We start from the raw sequence: 18,391 nt of genomic DNA, 5'->3' as shown, positions 1-18,391 counted from the left end.
AAACATTTGCTGAGCACCTGCTATGTGCCAGGTACCACATTCACATCATCATTTCATTTCACAGTAACCTTAGGAAGGAAGTGGTAATGTCAGCCCCGTTTTACTGATGAGGACGCTGAGACTCGAGGACGGGGATGTGTCCATGGTCACTGAACGAGGAAGGGCCTTTAAACCTGGTCCTTCAGACTCCCAGGTATCGGCTCTTAGCCACTGTGCAGCTGGGAAGGGGGTGGGGGGATAGTCTGAGACCACATCATCAGAGTCAGCAAGAACTCCAGACTCGAGGTCTTGATGGTGTGGATGCTTGTAACTTCACCTTGAACTTCTAGCCCAGAGATCTTAGATTTGCAAGGGGGTCCCCAGAGATTGCTTCATCCAGCCCCTTGGATTTTCAGAAAAGGAAATTTTTATCGGGAACCCTACTATAGCTCAGAGAGGTAAAGCCACTTGTCTGAGGTCACACAGCATGGACCCAATCCATGCTGTCTTTTTACTGGCATAAGGCTGGGGACAGACCCTTGGCCCATTCAACTACGGCATATTTTAAAGCTGCAAGAGAGCCTTTGACGCCATCAACTCCAACCTCCTTGTTTCATAGTTGGGGAAACCAAGGCACCAAGGGTCAGGGATTTATCTAAAGACATTTGCCAAGTAGATCTTGTAAGGTATAATAGAGAGAGCCCTGGGGTTTAAATCTGGGTTCAAATCCTACCTCTGCCTCTTGCTAGCCACGTGACCTTGAGTAAGACTCTTAACCTCTCTCGCCTCAGCTTCCGCAGCTCTAAAATGGCCATAATAGTAACCTCCATCCCCCTGGGTTTGTGTGAGATGATACACGTAAGGTGCTTCTCAATGTCTTGGTACACATAGTAGCAGTGGTAATTGCTCAGTCGTGTCCGACTCTTTGTGATCCCACGAACTTTAGTCCACCAGGCTCCTCTATCCATGGGATTCTCCAGGCAAGAATACTGGAGTGGATTGCCATTCGCTTCTCCAGAGGATCTTCCTGACCCAGGATCGAACCCAGGTCTCCTGCATTGTAGGCAGATTCTTTACCATCTGAGCTGCAGGGAAGATTCACACATAGTAGGTGCTCAATAAAATATTGATACTTTGGTGACTGTTAAGAATAATATTTAACCCTGGCATTCGAGGGTCCAAAGCTCTTTACCAGCATGTCCAGCTGGTTCCCTGGGGTGACTTTCGGGGGCCTGGTGAGGTTTTTGGATCAGCAGAGAGGGAGAGAGGGACAGGCAGCAAAGAAGGACTGTGGGAGCAGATGAGGCTGACTCCCAGCTTCCTTGCCCTTCTCTTCCACAGTAGGTGGGGGCGCTGTTGATGGGGACAGGTCCTTCGCCTGCCTCCTTCCACGTGTCTCAAGGTATCCGGAGAAGAAGTCTTGCTCGGGAGCTGTAGTAGGTGCAGGACCAAAGGTGGCCTGTGCTGGCCTGGATTTACCAGGGACGGGGCAGGAACTACGATGACTCACAGGGCCCCCAGGAGCCAGCCACTCAGTGTTTGGGCTCCAAGCCCACGCTGTGAGCAGGACACCAAGGGTATTGCCAGGGCCAGCTCCTGGCTCGGGGAGACGGCGACCACCACTGGCAGCCTCCTCCGACCACATCCTGCTCGGTTCACATAAACACCCCCTTGCCTGCTGCCTACCAGATACGCTGTGTACACAGCTTGGGGATTATTTGCATGAATGGACTCAAGGCTTCAGGGATTAAGTGAATGGGGTGCCGGGCCTCCCAGTCCAGGGGTTTACAAACACGGGAGAAAGCTTGTGTATAGGCCACCTCCAGGGGCTGGAGCAGTGTTTACAGGGGAGAGACCCAGGCTATTTCCCCAACAGCTTTGGATGGAAGCTGAGTGTCCAGGAGGACATGCTGTGTTTGTGCACGGGACCCATGCTTGGGGCCAGAGCGGCTTTTTGGCCTGGAAGGAGAGTCATACATCCCCGCACTCTTGCTGGGGGGCCTTGTGTGACTGAAACAGCTGTTAGGTCTGCAGAAAAAAGTAGGGCTTCCCAGGTGGCGCTAGCGCTAAAGAATCCGCTTGCCAATGCAGGAGACCCAAGAGACGCAGGTTTGATCCCTCGGTGGGGAAGACCCCCTGGAGGAAGGAAATGGCAACCCAGTTCATTATTCTTGCCTGGGAAATCTCACGGACAGAGGAGAGAGGCGGATGACGGTCCATGGGGTGGCAAAGAGTTGGACACGACTTAGCGACTAAACAGCAACGACAAAGAACAAGTGGGAGCCGCCAAGGGCTTTCAAGCGGGGGAGAGCTGTGATATAGTTTGCATTTTGAGATGATCTCTCCGGCTATGTGGTAGAAAACGAAGTCAGAGTGAAAGCGGCATGCTGGTTAGGGGATCTCTAGTAGTTGCCCAGGTGGGCAGAGATGATGGGCGGATTTGTGAGCCGTTTAGGAAACAGACATGGGGATGGCTTGAGGGGAACGTGTTGAGAATCTGGACTCTGGGTCAGAGTCTCAGGGTGAAATGGATGACCCACTCCAACGGGGTCTTTTTTAATGGGGACTTTAAAAAAATTATTTGTTTGACTTAATTGTATCATACAACATCTTTGTTGTGGCACATGGACCCTCTAGTTGTGGCACATGGGCTCAGTAGTTGTGACGAGCGAGCTTAGTTGCTCCTCACCATGTGGATCTTAATTCCCTGGCCAGGGATCAAACCCGCGTCTGCTGTATTTCAAGGCAGATTCTTCACTGCTGGACCACAAGGGAAGTCCTTCACATGGGGTCTTGATGAGCGTTTTGCTGTCCACCCTTTCTAAGTCCTTCCTAGCCTAAATGTTCATCAGAGGCATAAAGGATGGGCAGGACTTCAGGTCTGAGAATACGAGGAGACCCCCCTGCCCTTTAAGCCAGGGGGGTGGGGAGGGACTGGTTACTGGGACCCAGACTGTATAGTCAGCACTGACTGAGGGAGACCCTGCAGGGAGGCCACTGGGACCGCAGACCCCTGACCTGCCCTCTTCCTGTCCTGTAGCCCCTGCCAGGCCTTCATGGATAAACCCAACTAGAGGTCAGAGGGCACAGAGTCGAGTGATGGTGTTTCTACAGCTCAGCCTGGGGGCACAGAGCAGGGGGCAGGGATCAGGGGGACAGGGCACCCTGGGGAGAAGGGATGGGGCATTCCAACAAGGGGGACGCTGTGTGGTGGAGTGGACATTTGCGGGGTCTGCTGCTTCTGTGCTCTCAGCAGCCGACGGAGGTTTCCTGGGGCCTCTGGCCTCTGGGTAAGTGGACTGCCCACGTCCAAGGGCATAAGCTTTTGCCTTGCACATTGCTTTTGCCCACCGTTGCAGAGCGTGCCCATCCAAACACGGCCCCATCCGAACCCAAAGAAAATGGGGCCGCCTATTAGTGGGCCAGCTCCTTCCATCTCGCTGCAGTGACTCAGCCAGAGCTCCCGTGTGTGGGCGTGGGACTGGGGAGGAAATTTTCCCCCGACACAGGGCTAATTCTGTCCGGGCGCTGGCAGCCAGTCCTGCGGCTGGAACGGCCGCGGCCGCTGTGTGGTTTCGCGGTTCCTGTGTCTCTCAGAGCTGCGGATCCAGGGATGGGAACCCCGAGGTATCTCCAAGAGCCATCTGTGGGGGGCTGGGAGACCCCCTCGCTCTGCCCTGGAGGATGAGGCCAGCCAGGCGACTGTGGCAGCAGGCCAAGATAACAGGACCAAAGTCGGCGGGCCCGGCCTGGGTGGTGGGGGGCGGATATTGCCAAGGAGAGACATTTGTGATGGGAGAGTCGTGCCTGCAAGGTCCCAGTATGGTTCCAACATGCTCGCTGAGGCTGTGATCTTGGGCAAGTAGAAAGAGCCAAGGTTGGGGGGTCAGAGAGTCCTTGGTTCAAACCCTGGGATGATGCATCAAGGCTGTGTGAACCTGGGAGAGTCACTTCACCTCTCTGAGTGAGGCTTCATTCGCAAATCTAGGCCTTCATTTGCAAATCTATGCCGCCAGGGAGGACGGATGTGGAGCTGCCTAAGATGTGTGAGGCGCCAGGCAGACTTCTAGGCTCTGGGATACATCACACACGACAGGCTGTGGCCCTCTTCTTTGAGGCTTAGGGAGGGTCAGCTCCTCTCCTGGACCTCCGTTTTCCCAGCTACAAAACAGGATGCCTCTGGGGGCCCTCTCAGCTCCTAAGAGCCTTTGGGAGGCTGAGAAGGCTGGAGGGGAGGCCTCCAGGGCCGCCCAGCCCAGACTGTGGGGGTGGGCCATGGGGGAGGTGGGAGAGGGGACAGGAGCCAGGCCAAACGCAGAGGGGAAGAGTTTCCAGTTTCCCCGCCCCGGGCTCCCACGCCCACGGGCCCTGATCAAGCCCCTGCATTCGGCCTGGGGCCGGGGGGCCGCCGGAGGAAGCTTAGACCAGGCTGGAGAGGCAGCAGCGGGAGGCAGCAGGCTGGGAGAGGGGCAGCCATCGGTTTAGGTGTTCGTTTAGGTGTTCTCGGCACACAGGTGAGTGGTGAGCGATGCTAGCAGGTGAGGGGTGGCTGGGCCTCTGGGGGGGACTGGTAGAGGGAGGATGCGGGGAGAGGGAGGGGACAGTCTCCCTGTCTAGAAGGCAGGGAGACTGCTCTGAGAAGCGAGAGGCAGGGGGAGGGAGCCGCAGAGACGGGGACGGACAGACTCGGAGAAGCACCAGGTGAGACCGAAGGAGCGAGACCAAGATGGGGTGACTGAGAAGCCAGCAGGGAGACCCAGACTCGGACAGAAAGGGAGCGAGCCCCTTGCAGACTCTAGCAGGAGATGCAGAAGGCCACACCTGCTGCCCGAACGCCTCTCAGCCCTGCTGTCCCCCGAGCCCAGGGCACACAGGCCAGCAGGTGGCAGCTGGAGGAGCTGGGGGGATTCCTAAGGACCAGGGTTCAACTCCCTGCCCCGCCACTAACCGGGTGTGTGACTGCAGGCAAGTCCCCCTTCGCCCACTGGTGCCCGGCCTCGGGCGTCCCCTCGGTAAATATGGACAGGTAACAGTGACCTTGCAGGCTTGGGGGCTGGGGGGGTGGGGGTTCCAGGTGAGAAGAGCTGTGCCCACAGCACCCCAGCCTCCTCTCCAGGGCCAGGGAGCAGCAGATTCCACAGGTCCCCGAAGGATGGATGGATGAATGAGCCCCGCCTCCAAAGGGCTTTTCCTACGGCACCTGGGACGTGCCCCCTGGGATGGGATGTGACGTGCTCCCATTAGGGCCGTTACCTAGAGGCAGAGGGGCTCGGAGGACAGCCCCAGGGACCTGGAGCCTCATCTTGCTCCATGTGCAAAATGCACACCCTGATTCTGTGGGGGTGCTTGAGAGATCCCATCAGGGCAACCACCAGAGGATTCTGGAATGTTCCGAGGAGGCGAGGCAGTGGACAAAGAAAGAGAGTGGGGGTTGGAAGATCAGCAGGCTCGGAGCTTCCTCACAAGGAATTGGACCTACCTTGCTGAGCTGAGCCAGCCGTGTGACCTTGGGCACCTTACTTAACCTCTCTGGGCCAGTTTCCTCATCTGTAACGGTGCTTAGAACCATGTCTGGAATTTGGTGAGGACTCGACACGTGTTTGTTTAAGAGAAACGAAGCCAGGAACATCTGCCTGAGGTTTATGCTCTCTGTGGCGGGAAGAACTAGATACGGCCTAACACCCTGCCCCCTCACCCCACCACAGACAATTCCCCAGCAAGGGTCTGGCCTGGCCGGTGGGGAGGGCAGGCCCACACATGCAGGATCTTCTGCCTGGGTCGTCCAGTCCCCGGCAGGAGGAATCGGGCCTTGGCCACCTCACAGCCAGCTCGGACTGGGCTGATGCTCTTCCTCTCGTGGGCTGGTCCGGGTTCATTCCCGGCCCGCTGGAGGCGGCTGGCACGGAGGGGCTTTCAAGGCCCCAGGCAGGGCCAGAGCCGCTTGCTGGGCCGCTCCTGCCAGTGTGGCTTCGTGAGGGATTCAGTGACCCAGGCGCAGGCTGCTCGCTGCCCCAGGCAGGGATCTGGGGTGCTTTGCCTGTTTGTGTTTTCCTGGGCCTCAGGAGGGGAGGGAAGTCTGACATAAAGGCACCCCTCCACCCCACCCTCTCTGGCCTCCGGAAACCCCCGCACTTGTCTAATGTTCCCTCATTTCCTTTATCCCCAGTTCCCTCTTGCTGTACCTTCCCACGGAGGCACTCAGATCTGTTCAGAGTGTATCTTGTTATTCAGCCCTGTTCTTTGTGTGTTACCGTGCGGCTGCTTTTTTCACTATGCATGTTTTCAGTGTACTTACGCACCCTCTGGGTAGGTGGCTTTGAGACGCAGGGCGTTCCTTTGCTGTATGCACACTTGCTAATCTGCGGCCTCTAGCAGCTGCCTAGCTCTGTGGCCTAGCTCTGTGGCTTTCGCACGTCGCCTCTCCCACAGCAGATGGACGTTGGCCGCCCCCAGCTTCCAGCCATCAGCAAACGCCTGTGTGCGCTGTCCGGACCCCTGGATCCCTGAGTGTCGTAGCGCACAAGGCTCTTGCTTCCTGACGGCCTGCACCTGTGGCTCTGTCAGCAGACTGCCCTCAGAGGGCAGGCAGCGCCTGGGACGGTGCCCCTCCCAGCACAGGATGGAGGGATATAAATAGCTTCCTGGAATGCGACCTCCATTGTTTCCTGACCCCGCCCTGAACCAAGGCCACCTTCCTTGGGCCTCTGCCTGGCGCTGCCCCCTTGACCGACCTCCTCCCTTTCCCAATCTTACTTCTCCAGCCCCTTACTGGGGTTTCCTGGAACACTTCCTTAATAATCACGTTTGCAGGAAGGCTGATGTGAGGTTGGCTCCTGGAGAAGCCAAGATAAGGCATGCCTGCCCCACCCCACTCCCCCCAATCCCGCACACGGGCGTCCCGTAGCGTGATTCTTCCTGGGGCTGGGAGGCACACAGGGGTTCAGGGTACCCGCAGCGTGGTCTGAAGTCTTTGCCAGCCCGAGGTCTCCATCCCAGCTTTCTAGTCCTCTCTGTGGTTCTCATTTCACCTCCTTGATCATTGGTTTGTCTAACGCCTGCTGTGTTTTCCCCCCTGTACATTATTGTTTAGATCCTTAGCCCATTTTTTCTGCCGGGGTTGCATTCTTTCTGGATTTGCAGGAAGATGCTCTCTGTACATTCTAGGTGGCAGTCCCAGTGCAGAGGAAGCGAACTGGAAGAACAGCGGATAGCAAGGTGAAGTTCTAACAGTCAAGGACAGCTGTGCAGGTGTTGTGGGCTGGAACTGCATCGCCTCCCCTAAGTTCCTAAGTTGCTGTCCTAACCCCCAGTACTTTGGGAGCATGACTGTATTTGGAGATAGGGCTTAAAAACGTTTATTTTTTAAAAAATATATTTTCCATTGGAGTATAATTACTTTACAACGTTGTGTTAATTTCTGCTGTACAGAGAGGTGAATCTGCTGCGAGTGTACATACATCCCCTGCCCTGGAGCCCCCCTCCCGCCCCTCTGGGTCATCACAGAGCGCTGAGCCGAGCTCCCGTGCTACACAGCAGCTTGCCGTGAGCCATTTTACACCCGGTAGTGTATGGATGTCTGTCTTGGTCTCCCAGTCCATCCCACTCTCTTCTTCTCCGTCTGTGTCCACAGGTCCGGTCTCTATAGGAGACAGGGCTTTTAAAGTGGTGATTAGCATAAAGTGAGGTCACTGGGGGGCGGCGCTTAATCCAACCTGCCTGATGCCCTTCTGTGAAGAGGTGATTAGGACGCTGACACACACAGGGGGAGACCGTGAGGACATCGCAATATCCTGAGGACCCTCGTGGTGCCCACCTTCTTCCCTGACCCAGACACAGCTGAATCAGACCAGTCCTCACCCTCGGGTAGCTCACAGTCCGGTCAGGTGTGTTGTTTTGTTGTTCAGTCGCTAAGTCGTGTCCGACTCTTTGCGACCTTGTGGACTGCAGCAGGCCAGGCTTTGCCGTCCTTCGCTATCTCTTGGAGTTAGCTCAAATTCACATCCATTGAGTCAGTGAGGCCATCCAAGCATCTCATCCTCTGTCGCCCCCTTCTCTTGCCCTCAATCTTCTCCAGCATCAGGGTCTTTCCAATGAGTTGGCTCTTCGCATCAGGTGGCCAAAGTATTGGAGCTTCAGCTTCAGCATCAGTCTTTCCCATGAATATTCAGGGTTGATTTCCTTGAGGATGGACTGGTTTGATCTCCTTGCAGTCCAAGGGGTCTCAAAAGTCTTCTCCAGCACCACAGTTCAAAAGCATCAGTTCTTCAGCGCTCAGCTTCCTTTATGGTCCAACTCTCGCATCCATACATGACCACTGGAAAAACCATAGCCTTGACCAGATATACCTTTGTGGGCAAACTGATATCTCTGCTTTTTAACATGCTGTGTGTAAAAGCCAGTAATAATCATGTAAATACCATGGGCCTTGGAGTAGGGAGCCGGGTGCCCTGGGAGTGGGAGCGGAGGGTGTGTTAGTGTCCGCGGGCTGTTGTAGCGGAGTACTGCAGACTGGGTGGCTTAAAACGACCGAAATGCATGTTCACTTGTGCCACCAGAGGCCAGAGGTCTGCAGGCGAGCTGTCGCAGGCTGGGCTTCCTCGGAAGGCTCTGGGGAGGGTCCCTTCTATGTCCTCCAGTTCTGGGGCTCTGGGCGCCCCTCAGCTCCTGGTTGCATCCCTCCAGTCTCTTCACGTGCCTTCTCTGTTCCGTGTCAAATCTTCTGTCATCTCCTCTTACGGGGACACTTGTCTTTGGGGTTAGAGCCCAGCTTCTCCCAAGGTGATCTCATCTTGGGATCCTTACGTCAATTATATCAGCAAAGACCCTTTTTCCAAATAAGGTCACATTCACAGGTTCTGGTAGACCTATTTTTTTTTTTTTAGGGAAGACTTAACCCACTACAGGGGGTGGGGGTTGTCGTGGCAGCCTGGAAAAGAATTTCCAGACACAGAGCATTTCATCAGGGAGTGAGTTTATTAAGAACAAAGAGCAGAGATAACATGGGTGCTGCGAGCACAGCGGGCTGACCTCCCGACAGATCAGGAGAGCTGACGGTGAGAACAGTGGGCAGGCTCAAGTGAGAGCCGAGCTTTTGGTGGGTTAGTAGCCAATTTTTATAGCCTCAAGACAAAGGAAATTCCTGCTGGAAGGGTGGCATTAGGTTATTGCTTAGGGTGCTATAGGGTGAGTGCAGGGGTGGGCATTTTTGCCTAATACGGGGTCAGGAAATCTGCTGGTGATGATCAGGGGGGCCTCTGGCAACAGTTACAAAGAGGACTCAGTCAGCTTCAGAGGTGACCTTGGTTCTGGGCTCCTCTTCTGTGGCCTTGGTGCAAGGTCTTGTGCTGGTGGTCTTGGGATGGGCACTCCACGAGGATGGGGGGGACGCCAAGAGAAACCTTCCTGGAGAGAGGAGCCTGGGTTCAGGGCTGAGTCTGAAGTTGTAGAGGAAATTTAAGAGAGTGATTTTGATTTTTGGCAGGTGCCACGTAGCAAATATGTTGGTCAAAAAGGTTTTAGGGGATTCCCTCGTGGTCCAGTGGTTAGGTCCAGTGGCCTAATGCCAAGGGCCCAGGTTTTATCCCTGGTTAGGGAACTAAGATCCTGCAAGTTGCGGTACAACCAAAAAAAGAAGGTTTTGGTTGCTTCACTTGGGGACGCTTTGTCTCGTCACAAAACAGAGCTCTCAGACCTCCCAGGGCCTTGACTCCAACTTCGGTGTCCTGGATCTTTCCCTGTCATCCTCGCCGAGCCTGGGACAAGCTGGTGGGCCTTAACTCATCCTCCCAGTGGTCCTGAGAAGTCGGTAAGGCGGGGGTTTCTATCAGTCCCATTTTGCAGATGGCACAACTAAGGCTCAGAGATGGGGAGGTGACTTGCTCGGGTGACATAGGGAGTCTCCCCCACCACCCCACCATCTCCTCCCTGGTCCCCAAAGGGCACAAGTCGGAGATCACAGGGGTATCTGGGAGCGGAGCCAGGACAGCTCGTCTGTCCCCTGGGCTCTTGGGGAGCCTAGGGCAGAAAGAGGGACGGTCTGGCCAGACTCACCTGCCCGCCTGGACTGTAATAGACAACGTCAGCTTTGGCAAACGATTCCCAGCTGTGCCCTAGACCTCAGATCATCCTGAAGACTGGGAACATAGGTTCCTTGAGGAGCCAAGAAAGGACGGCAAAGAGGAGGTGTCCCGGGAGGGTGGAGCTGGGGTCCCTGGGGCAGCAGCAAGGGTGTGAACAGACACAGGAAGGAGCGCCCACTTCCTGGAAACAAGGCAGTGAGGAGCAGGCTGAGTCAGAGCAGCCGGGGTGTGAGGGCGTGTGTGCGTGCTCAGTCCCTTCGTAGTGTCCGACTCCTTGTGACCCCAGGGACTAGCCCTCCAGGCTGCTCTGTCGGTGGGATTCTCCAGGCAAGGATACTGGAGTGGGCATACAGGGCTCCTTATATGCCACTGTGCTCTGCAACAGCCTTACAAGGGTAATGGTAGTTTGCAGGTAAGAAAACTGAGGTTCAGAGAGGTGAAGCAACTTGCCCAAGGCCACACAGCTGGGAAATCTGACTCCAGAGCCTGACTTCCAAGGATCCCGAGTGAAAAGTCTCTTCGGTTCCCCCTGCTTCCCTGAGGATTTCAGAGTCCCAATCCCATTTCCCTGAGCTCTCCAAGCCTTTGCTTTAAACCCTGAGAGCCCAGACTATCATCACGTTCTTGATCCTCCCACGGAGCTGTCCACCCTGTCCACCCTTTGCCTTCAAGGCCCCCACAAGCAGCTACCAGTGGGAAATCACCCCTGGGATGCTGTATCAGCCCTGGACAGTGATGCTACCCACTGCCTCTGTCAGCGTGCCCTTCAGCGAGGCGAACCCCTGCCCAGTGAGAAACGCCCTGGAGAATCCAGGGTAAGGGAACAACATTGCTCCCTAAACTGCTTCCTCCTTCTGCATAAATGAACTTCCACCACGGATCACATTTCCCTTTGTGCTGTGGCCACAAGGATGCTCAGAGTCACACCTGCAGGTCAGAGGCCGAAAGCCAATTGACTCTGCTGGTCTGCAGTTTCCGCCTTGGTTTGGGTTGGCTCTGATGTCTCCATCTGGTTATACATTTTGTTGGTTATAGTTCCTTGTGATAGATAAATCGGTGCACACATCAACCCAAGCACTTTACCCAGCGTTTTAAAGGTGCAGTATATTTTTTGTTTATTGGTGCCTCCCCAACAAATGCAGTAGTGATAATGCTATTACTTCCAAGGTAAAAGTAAGGAAGGGGAAGGTCACACAGTCAGCAGGGCTGACCGGATGTGCTGGGGTGGGGGTTCAGGGGAGACGGGGGTTGGAATGGAGGGTCTAGCTGTTGATCTGAGTTCTTGAGGCTCCACCACTTCCCAGCTGGGTAACCCCGGGCCCATCTCAGCCTCTCTGAGCCTCCGCTTCCTCCTCTGTAAAGCAGGGTAACAGCAGTACATTTGTCTCTGGCGCTGGGTCCACCCGGACCTCTGGTTCTTAGATGGAGAGCCAACTGCTGCGCCTTGCTCTGCCCTGCAGGTGTTTGCAGCTGTGTGCGGGGGCTGGCTGGCCAGGGAGGCACCCTGGAGAGCTTTGGACATCATAACAGTGAAACAGTGAGGGGCTCTTGTGTCTGAATTCATCTCTTCGAAGGGCAGCAGTGGGAGACCAGGATGAGGCAGGGGCAGTCAGCGCAGCTGTCCCCTGGGTTTTGGGAATCTGGTCAGAGTCAAGTTCAGAGCACTGTGCACCTCTTCATTGCGCTTAGCATCACCGTGATTTTTCCACGATTTGAGGGTTTTTTTTTTTTTTTTTATGAGTGTTTGTCTCCCACTAGACTGTGAAGGAACAGGGAGGGTCCCAGAGAGGCAGCAAAAACATGGTGGTCCAGGAGGTACGCGTCAGCGTCTACCCTGACTCCTGGTCTGCCTCTTCTCAGCTGTATGCCCTTGGGCACGTGACGTAAGCTCTCTGTGCCTCAATTTCCTCACCTGTAAAATGGGGTTTGTAACCACCTCATTGAGTTGTTATGAGAATGAAAGGACTTTGCCTACATCAACCCTTTAGAATAGTACCCGGTATATAGTAGGTGCCTGCGAGCTGTTTGTCAAATAAATAAAATAGCAAAGGCACCAGCTGGTCTTGCTCACGGCCAGGGAGGACATTGTCGGTCTCACTGGTGGTGATCAACCTCTTAAATCCAGTTACATGTTTTGTTGGTTATAGTCCCTTGTGATGGATGAATCGGTACACACATCAACCCAAACACTTCACCCAGTGTTTTAAAGGTGCAGTGGCTTTTTGTTGTTGTTGTTCGTTCCTCTTTGGCTACAAACGCCAGTAGCTCTTTTTTTTTTTTTTAATTTTGGCTGTGCTGGGTCTTCGTTGCTGTGTGGGCTTGTCTCTAGTTGCGGCGAATGGGAGCTACTCTCTATTTTGGTGCACAGGCTTCTCATCGTGGTGGCTTCTCACAGGCTCTAGGGTGCACGGGCTTCAGTAATTAGGACTTGCAGGCTCAGTAGTGGCAGCTCTCGGGTTCTAGAGCACAGGCCCAACAGTTGTGGTGGACAGGCTTAGTTGCTCCTCTGCATGTGGGATCTTCCCTGATCAGGGATCGAACCCACATCTCCGGCATTGGCAGGCAGATTCATTACCACTGAGCCACCAGGAAAGCCCTTTAAAGCCAGTTCTAACCAAAGTTCCCCTCGTGCCCCCTGTCTCCCCTGGCAGAGAATGGAGACTGAGGATTACAACGCCTCCTACGAGGACTACCCCGATGACTTGGACCCCATCGTGGTTTTGGAGGAGTTATCTCCCCTGGAAGGCAGAGTGGTCAGGATCTTCCTGGTGGTGATCTACAGCATTATCTGTCTCCTCGGGATCCTGGGCAATGGCTTGGTGATCATCATCATCACCTGCAAGATGAAGAGGACGGTGAACACCATCTGGTTCCTCAACCTGGCCGTGGCCGACTTCCTGTTCAACATCTTCCTCCCCATCCACATCGCCTACGCCGCCCTGGACTACCACTGGGTGTTTGGGACGGCTATGTGCAAGATCAGCAACTTCCTGCTCATCCACAACATGTTCACCAGCGTCTTCCTGCTGACCGTCATCAGCTTCGACCGCTGCGTCTCCGTGCTCCTCCCCGTCTGGTCCCAGAACCACCGCAGCGTCCGGCTCGCTTACACGGCTTGCCTGGTCATCTGGGTCCTGGCTTTCTTCTTGAGTTCCCCGTCCCTCGTCTTCCGGGACACGGCCCGCCTGCACGGGAAGATATCCTGCTTTAACAACTTCAGCCTGTCGGCTGCCGGCTCTGCCCCATGGCCCGCTCACCCCCAGGTGGACCCGGTGGGCTCTGGCCGGCACATGGTGGTGACCATCACCCGCTTCCTCTGTGGCTTCCTGGTGCCGGGTCTCATCACCACCGCCTGCTACTTCACCATTGTCTACAAGCTGCAGCGCAGCCGCCTGGCCAAGACCAAGAAACCCTTCAAGATCATCCTGACCATCATCATCACCTTCTTCCTCTGCTGGTGCCCCTACCACGCGTTCTACCTCCTGGAGCTCCGTCGCGGCTCCGTGCCTCCCTCCGTCTTCAGCCTGGGCGTGCCCCTGGCCACCGCCATCGCCATCGCCAACAGCTGTATGAACCCCATCCTGTACGTCTTCATGGGTCAGGACTTCAAGAAGTTCAGGGTGGCCCTCTTCTCCCGTCTGGTCAATGCCCTGAGTGAGGACACAGGCCACTCCTCCTACCCCAGCCACAGGAGCTTTACCAAGATGTCATCCATGAATGAGAGGGAGACTGGCATGCTCTGAGCCTTGCCCGGAAACCCCCCAGTGGATGCTCCCAACCTTGGAGGCTCAAAGCTACGCCTTCTGGACACCACAACAAGAACCTCTTGGGCAACCCACAGATGCCCACTGTATTTTCCGTGGGGCTGAGCTGTCTTTTTGAGCTGGGAATCCAGTGTTTGGAACGCCTTTCCTCCAGGGGCGTGGTGGACACAGCATGCTGAGGTACTTAGGCTTGGACCAGTATCCTGTGCATCTTCAGAGACTTGCCTTGACCAATGCAAAGCAAAAAAAAGGGAGAATTTTCGAAAGCACTGGCATGAACTGGGATGGGCATAAGACAGAGGGATTCAGTTACCTACCCGAGCACTTTCCAGGAATGACACAGAGAGTTTGCAAGGTCTGTTCCTGGTGTGAGGAGAGGAGGTCAGAGCCGAGCCAGTGTGATGTAGGTCACGCTTTGCCACAGAGCCCTATATTAATAGCTGGCCAGAAATCCTGCTCTTAAGCCATTCTTCGGGTCTAGGGCATATTGGAATGCACAGACCTTCTCCAGGTCACCTGGGAAGAGAAGGTGACTTAAGAACTCAGCAACTCCTGGGACCACGCATTTGACTTTTAGATCAGCTGGAAAGATAGACAACAGGTCCTGAGGGGACCACGGGGCTTTTTTTTTTTTTTTTACCACGGGGCTTTTTAATGGGTTCAAGAGAAGCAGGGCTACAGTGAAGACTTGGGTCTTGTGCGGGAAGGAATGGAGAAAGAAAAGACCTTTCAGAGGGCGTGTGACAGGAAACAGCTCACCCTAGAACCCTCCAGGGCAATGTTGCTTCAGGCCGTAGCTGTGCTGAGGGTGGGGTCATGCTGCCAGCCCCTGGCCCCAAGCCCTATCCTCACTTTGCATTTGTTACCCTGGGGCTGGTTTGAGGTGGGCAGCCCCCTACTCACTCCATCACAGCAATTCCTCCCTCTTTCCTGACCCACTGACTCTGGCTGGAGATGCTCAGAAGAAAACACTCCGGGGCAGGGGGTGGGTGGTGGCTGGGGGTGAGGGGTGGGATCTCTTCTTTCTCTACTTCCTCAGAGCCTTGCTGGAGCCTAGCCCGAAATCAGCTGCTGGAAGCAACCTGGGAGCACCTTGAGGAGCAAAGATGCCGCCGAGGGCTCAATCCTTGAGCTCGAAGCAGAATCTGGAACCTGGCTCATTGGACTGTGCCCCTGAGATACCGGGCCTGGGGGCGGGCCCAGGACTCCTCCTGTGGGCAGTCACACTGTCTTTTCTGGGGCTCTGCTGCAGAGTCATCATCTCACTTACAAACGACAAAGGTGATGCTTACAGTGGGAAAGTTACCCAGCGTCACATAGCCAGCCAGGGGGCAGAGTCTCCAGAAAAGAACAGAGCTGTTCTGTCATGGAGAATGCCTCTGCGGAGAATATTCTACACAGTCCTGGTAACCTACATTTATTTAGCACTTCTATGTTAAGCACTTTACATGTGTATCTCATTTATCCCTCACGGCAGCCCCGAGGTAGGTACAATTATCACTTCCCTTTTATGCATGAGGCTTCTGAGGTTCAGAGAGTTTAAGCAACTGGCCCAAGGATGCCCAGCTGGTCTCTGTTAAGAGTCTGGACTTGAACCTATGTCTGTCTGGCTCAAAGAAGGCTGCAGAGGCTTAGGGTTTTGAGCATTCATATATGCATATCCCTCAGCAGATTCATGTTAACATCTTAAGGGCTTTAAAGGCAGCTATGCAAATAGTTTTCAAAAATGATCCAAAGTGGCAGAGAAAATGTACTTGGCTCCCAGCTCCCTTGGCACCCGTTCACACCCACCCACCCTGGCTCCCACCTCCTATGTCCACACACACCCCTCTCCACCGCCCCACCCTACCCAGCTCTCCAGGGAGGGCGGCAGGGAGAGAGGCCTGAAGGGAGGACCCTTTGGCCTCCGAGTGTCCATATTCCATTCTCTTCCAAGTTTCTTTGTTGTGAAGCCATTTCTCCAACAAGATGCAATGAACAGATGTAATGTCTACACAGCGCCAGGCGAGTTCCCGAGGCCACGGGCTGTTTGGAATCGCACCTCGTTTAGAGACAAACTATTCCTTCACTCTGTTGGGTCATTGCGCTTGTGAAAGGCAGCTCTGAGTTGACCCTACTGGGGCCTCTAGTTGCTTCAAGCAGTCTGAACTTAGCTTGAGTGGAGGGAGCTTTCAATATTGCCCAGAGGCCCCTGTCACCCACCCCCCACCCAGCCAACTTCACAGGCAAAGAATCCAGGGCACGAGATGGAGTGAGAGGGGTTCCAGGCCCCAGAGACAGTCACCAGCCATTTGGGGGAGGACCACGCTATTTGCTGGGGCTCAGCTTCTCGTTCCTTCTGGGCTGCGTGCAGGCCAGGCCAGGCTGGGGGAGCCAGGAAATCATTTTGTCTTTGGAAAAGCTGATGAACAGGAGCAAAATGAAAACCATCTGTGTTCCTCCTTGGAGCCAGGCCTCACTCTTTCTGGTTGCCCCACTAGTCTTCCTGTTCTCATCATCAAATGCTCAAGTGCAGCCGTGACAACCTTTTCAGTCTCGTCCCCACAGCTTCTTCTGAGGGTCCCCCAGGTCGCATGTTCAAAGGCCCTGCGGTTCACACAGCACATTCACCTGAATTGCTCCACAGGCGGCCAACACGCTGTGTGCCCGAGAGCCTTCCCTCCGGGGCCAGGACCCGCCAATGGGTCCTGCAGCGCTGCCTCCTGTGTGGGGTGGGGTGGGTGGAGGGGGCACGGGGTTGTGGGCAGAGGGACAAAAAGAGAAGATGCTGTTTGAGGGTGGGGGGAGAGGGAGGGGGGAGAGGGAGGGGGGAGAGAAGTGCGAAGGAGAACAATGATGAAGAAAAGGGATCTGGCATTTATTAAGCATCTACCCTGTATCCGGCCCAGAATCTCATCAAAGCCTCAAAAACAGCCCTGTAAGAAGAGGACCATCAGACACGGGTCGGGGTGCAGAAAGGGAGGTTTGGCCTGTGGCCCCCACTTGTTGAGAGTCACACAGTAGTAAACGGAACTGGGTCTGCTGCCCGAGAGAGTGCCCAGCTTCTTCAGCCCTTGGGAGGATGGAGAGGGAGGGGGAGAGAGAGAGGAGGAAGAGAAACAAGAGGGAGGGTCTCAGAAGGGGAGTCGGACCCAGGCGCTGGCCGAGGGAGGAGCTTGCCTTAAGCTGGACCCCAGGGTCAGCGTGGAGAGCAGAGCCCAGAGCCCATGGATGGGAGAAGAGAGAATCCAATCATGAGAGCCTCACGGTCTGGCCAATCTCATCCCCATCCAAGTCCTCCCTGTTTCACAGAAGAGGGAACTGAGCTTGCAAGAGCTGCCCTTGGAGAAATCTGCAAAAGGAGGTGTGCTGGCTTGGCTGGTTGGTTAGTGATTTCCCAGCTCCTGGTCCCGGCCTCCCTCTCCATTCCTCCCGGACATGCTTTGGTGCTCTGGCTTTGGAGAACTGCTCCTGGGGCTGGGATCCAGGACAAGGGGGAATCGGGAGGCAGCTCATCTGACCACGAAATAATTCATTAGGGGGTTTGCTTGCTTCCTCTCTGAAGACAATGTTTCTCTTGAATAAACAGACCGAAGCAAGCGTGAGGACTCTCATTGCTGGCGGGTCCTGCCCCTTGCCTCCCCCACCCACCTCATGGAATGCCAGCTGAGGCTCAGAGAGGTGAAGTGTGCTGTCCAGAGTCACACGGCTGTGTTGTGGGATGGCAGGAGAACCCCTGCAACTCCCAACCTCCCATTCCCCAAATTTTGGACCACAAGAAATCTGTATCTTAAAAAAATTCCCTCCGCTCATGTGATTTTCCTAGGAACCAAGGATATAAGACAGATAGTGACTTACCCAAGACAACACAGCCAGCCGTGGCAGAAAGGGGACTAAAAGCTGGGACTCCTTGCAAGTCCGTGCATTGGCCCACCCAAGGACAGACACTCTCATCTGCACATTCCTCCAGCCATCCTTTCATGCACCCATTCATTTCCTTAACCGTCTATGTGTAAGTCCACCCACTCACCCACTCCACATGCATCCCTCTAATACCCCTCTTTGCTGGGCCTTGTGGTCAACACTGGGGATTGGGGATGGTCAGGACATACACAGTCTCTGTCCTCTTAGCTCATTCATTGGACAATGGTGCCAGCCAATTAAAAAAATATACCCCAAACAGAAAACAATCATAGTAAGTGTCACCCATATATTATAGAGGGAGGTGACCCTGTCCAAGGCCAAGAAACTTCCCCAGGGGCGGTACCTGTGTGCTCAGTCATGTCTGACTCTTTTTGACCCCATGGACTGTGATCTGCCAGGCTCCTCTGTGGAATTCTTCAGGCAAGAATACTGGAGTGTGGGTTGCCGTTTCCTCCTCCAGGGGATCTTCCCCACCCAGGGATCGAACCCACATCTCCTGCATTGGCAGGTGGGTTCTTTACTGCTGAGCCCCGGGGGAAGAGACACCTGAGATTTGAAGGATGGGTAGGCGCTGACACAGTGGGGAGGTGCTGGAGAGGGTGCTGCAGGAGGAGGAAATTGCAGTGATGTGGGAGGGAGCAGGGTGCCTTTGGAGGATTGAAACGT

General features: G+C 54.9%; 1 protein-coding gene across 3 annotated transcripts in view; it reads left to right on the top strand.

The window, feature by feature from the left end:
- The window catches only part of CMKLR1 (chemerin chemokine-like receptor 1), a 43,322-nt gene extending 25,921 nt beyond the window's left edge, over positions 1–17,401 (top strand). The window contains exons 2-3 of one of the 3 annotated variants that reach the window (XM_043901529.1): positions 11,519–11,595; positions 12,710–17,401. In XM_043901529.1, coding sequence (XP_043757464.1) covers positions 12,713–13,801 — 1,089 coding nt within the window. In that variant the 5' untranslated portion in view covers positions 11,519–11,595; positions 12,710–12,712 and the 3' untranslated portion in view covers positions 13,802–17,401. Of the gene's footprint in view, positions 1–4,471; positions 4,494–11,518; positions 11,596–12,709 lie in introns of those variants that run through there. The other 2 variants (XM_043901530.1, XM_043901528.1) reach the window with 2 other exon arrangements.
- The last annotated feature ends 990 nt before the right edge of the window (positions 17,402–18,391 follow it).

The sequence above is a fragment of the Cervus elaphus genome, chromosome 5 (genome assembly GCF_910594005.1).
Source record: "Cervus elaphus chromosome 5, mCerEla1.1, whole genome shotgun sequence".
NCBI classification, from domain to species: domain Eukaryota; kingdom Metazoa; phylum Chordata; class Mammalia; order Artiodactyla; family Cervidae; genus Cervus; species Cervus elaphus.
The sequence above is the reverse complement of the archived record's forward strand: the minus strand, read 5'-3'. Positions and strand labels throughout refer to the sequence as shown.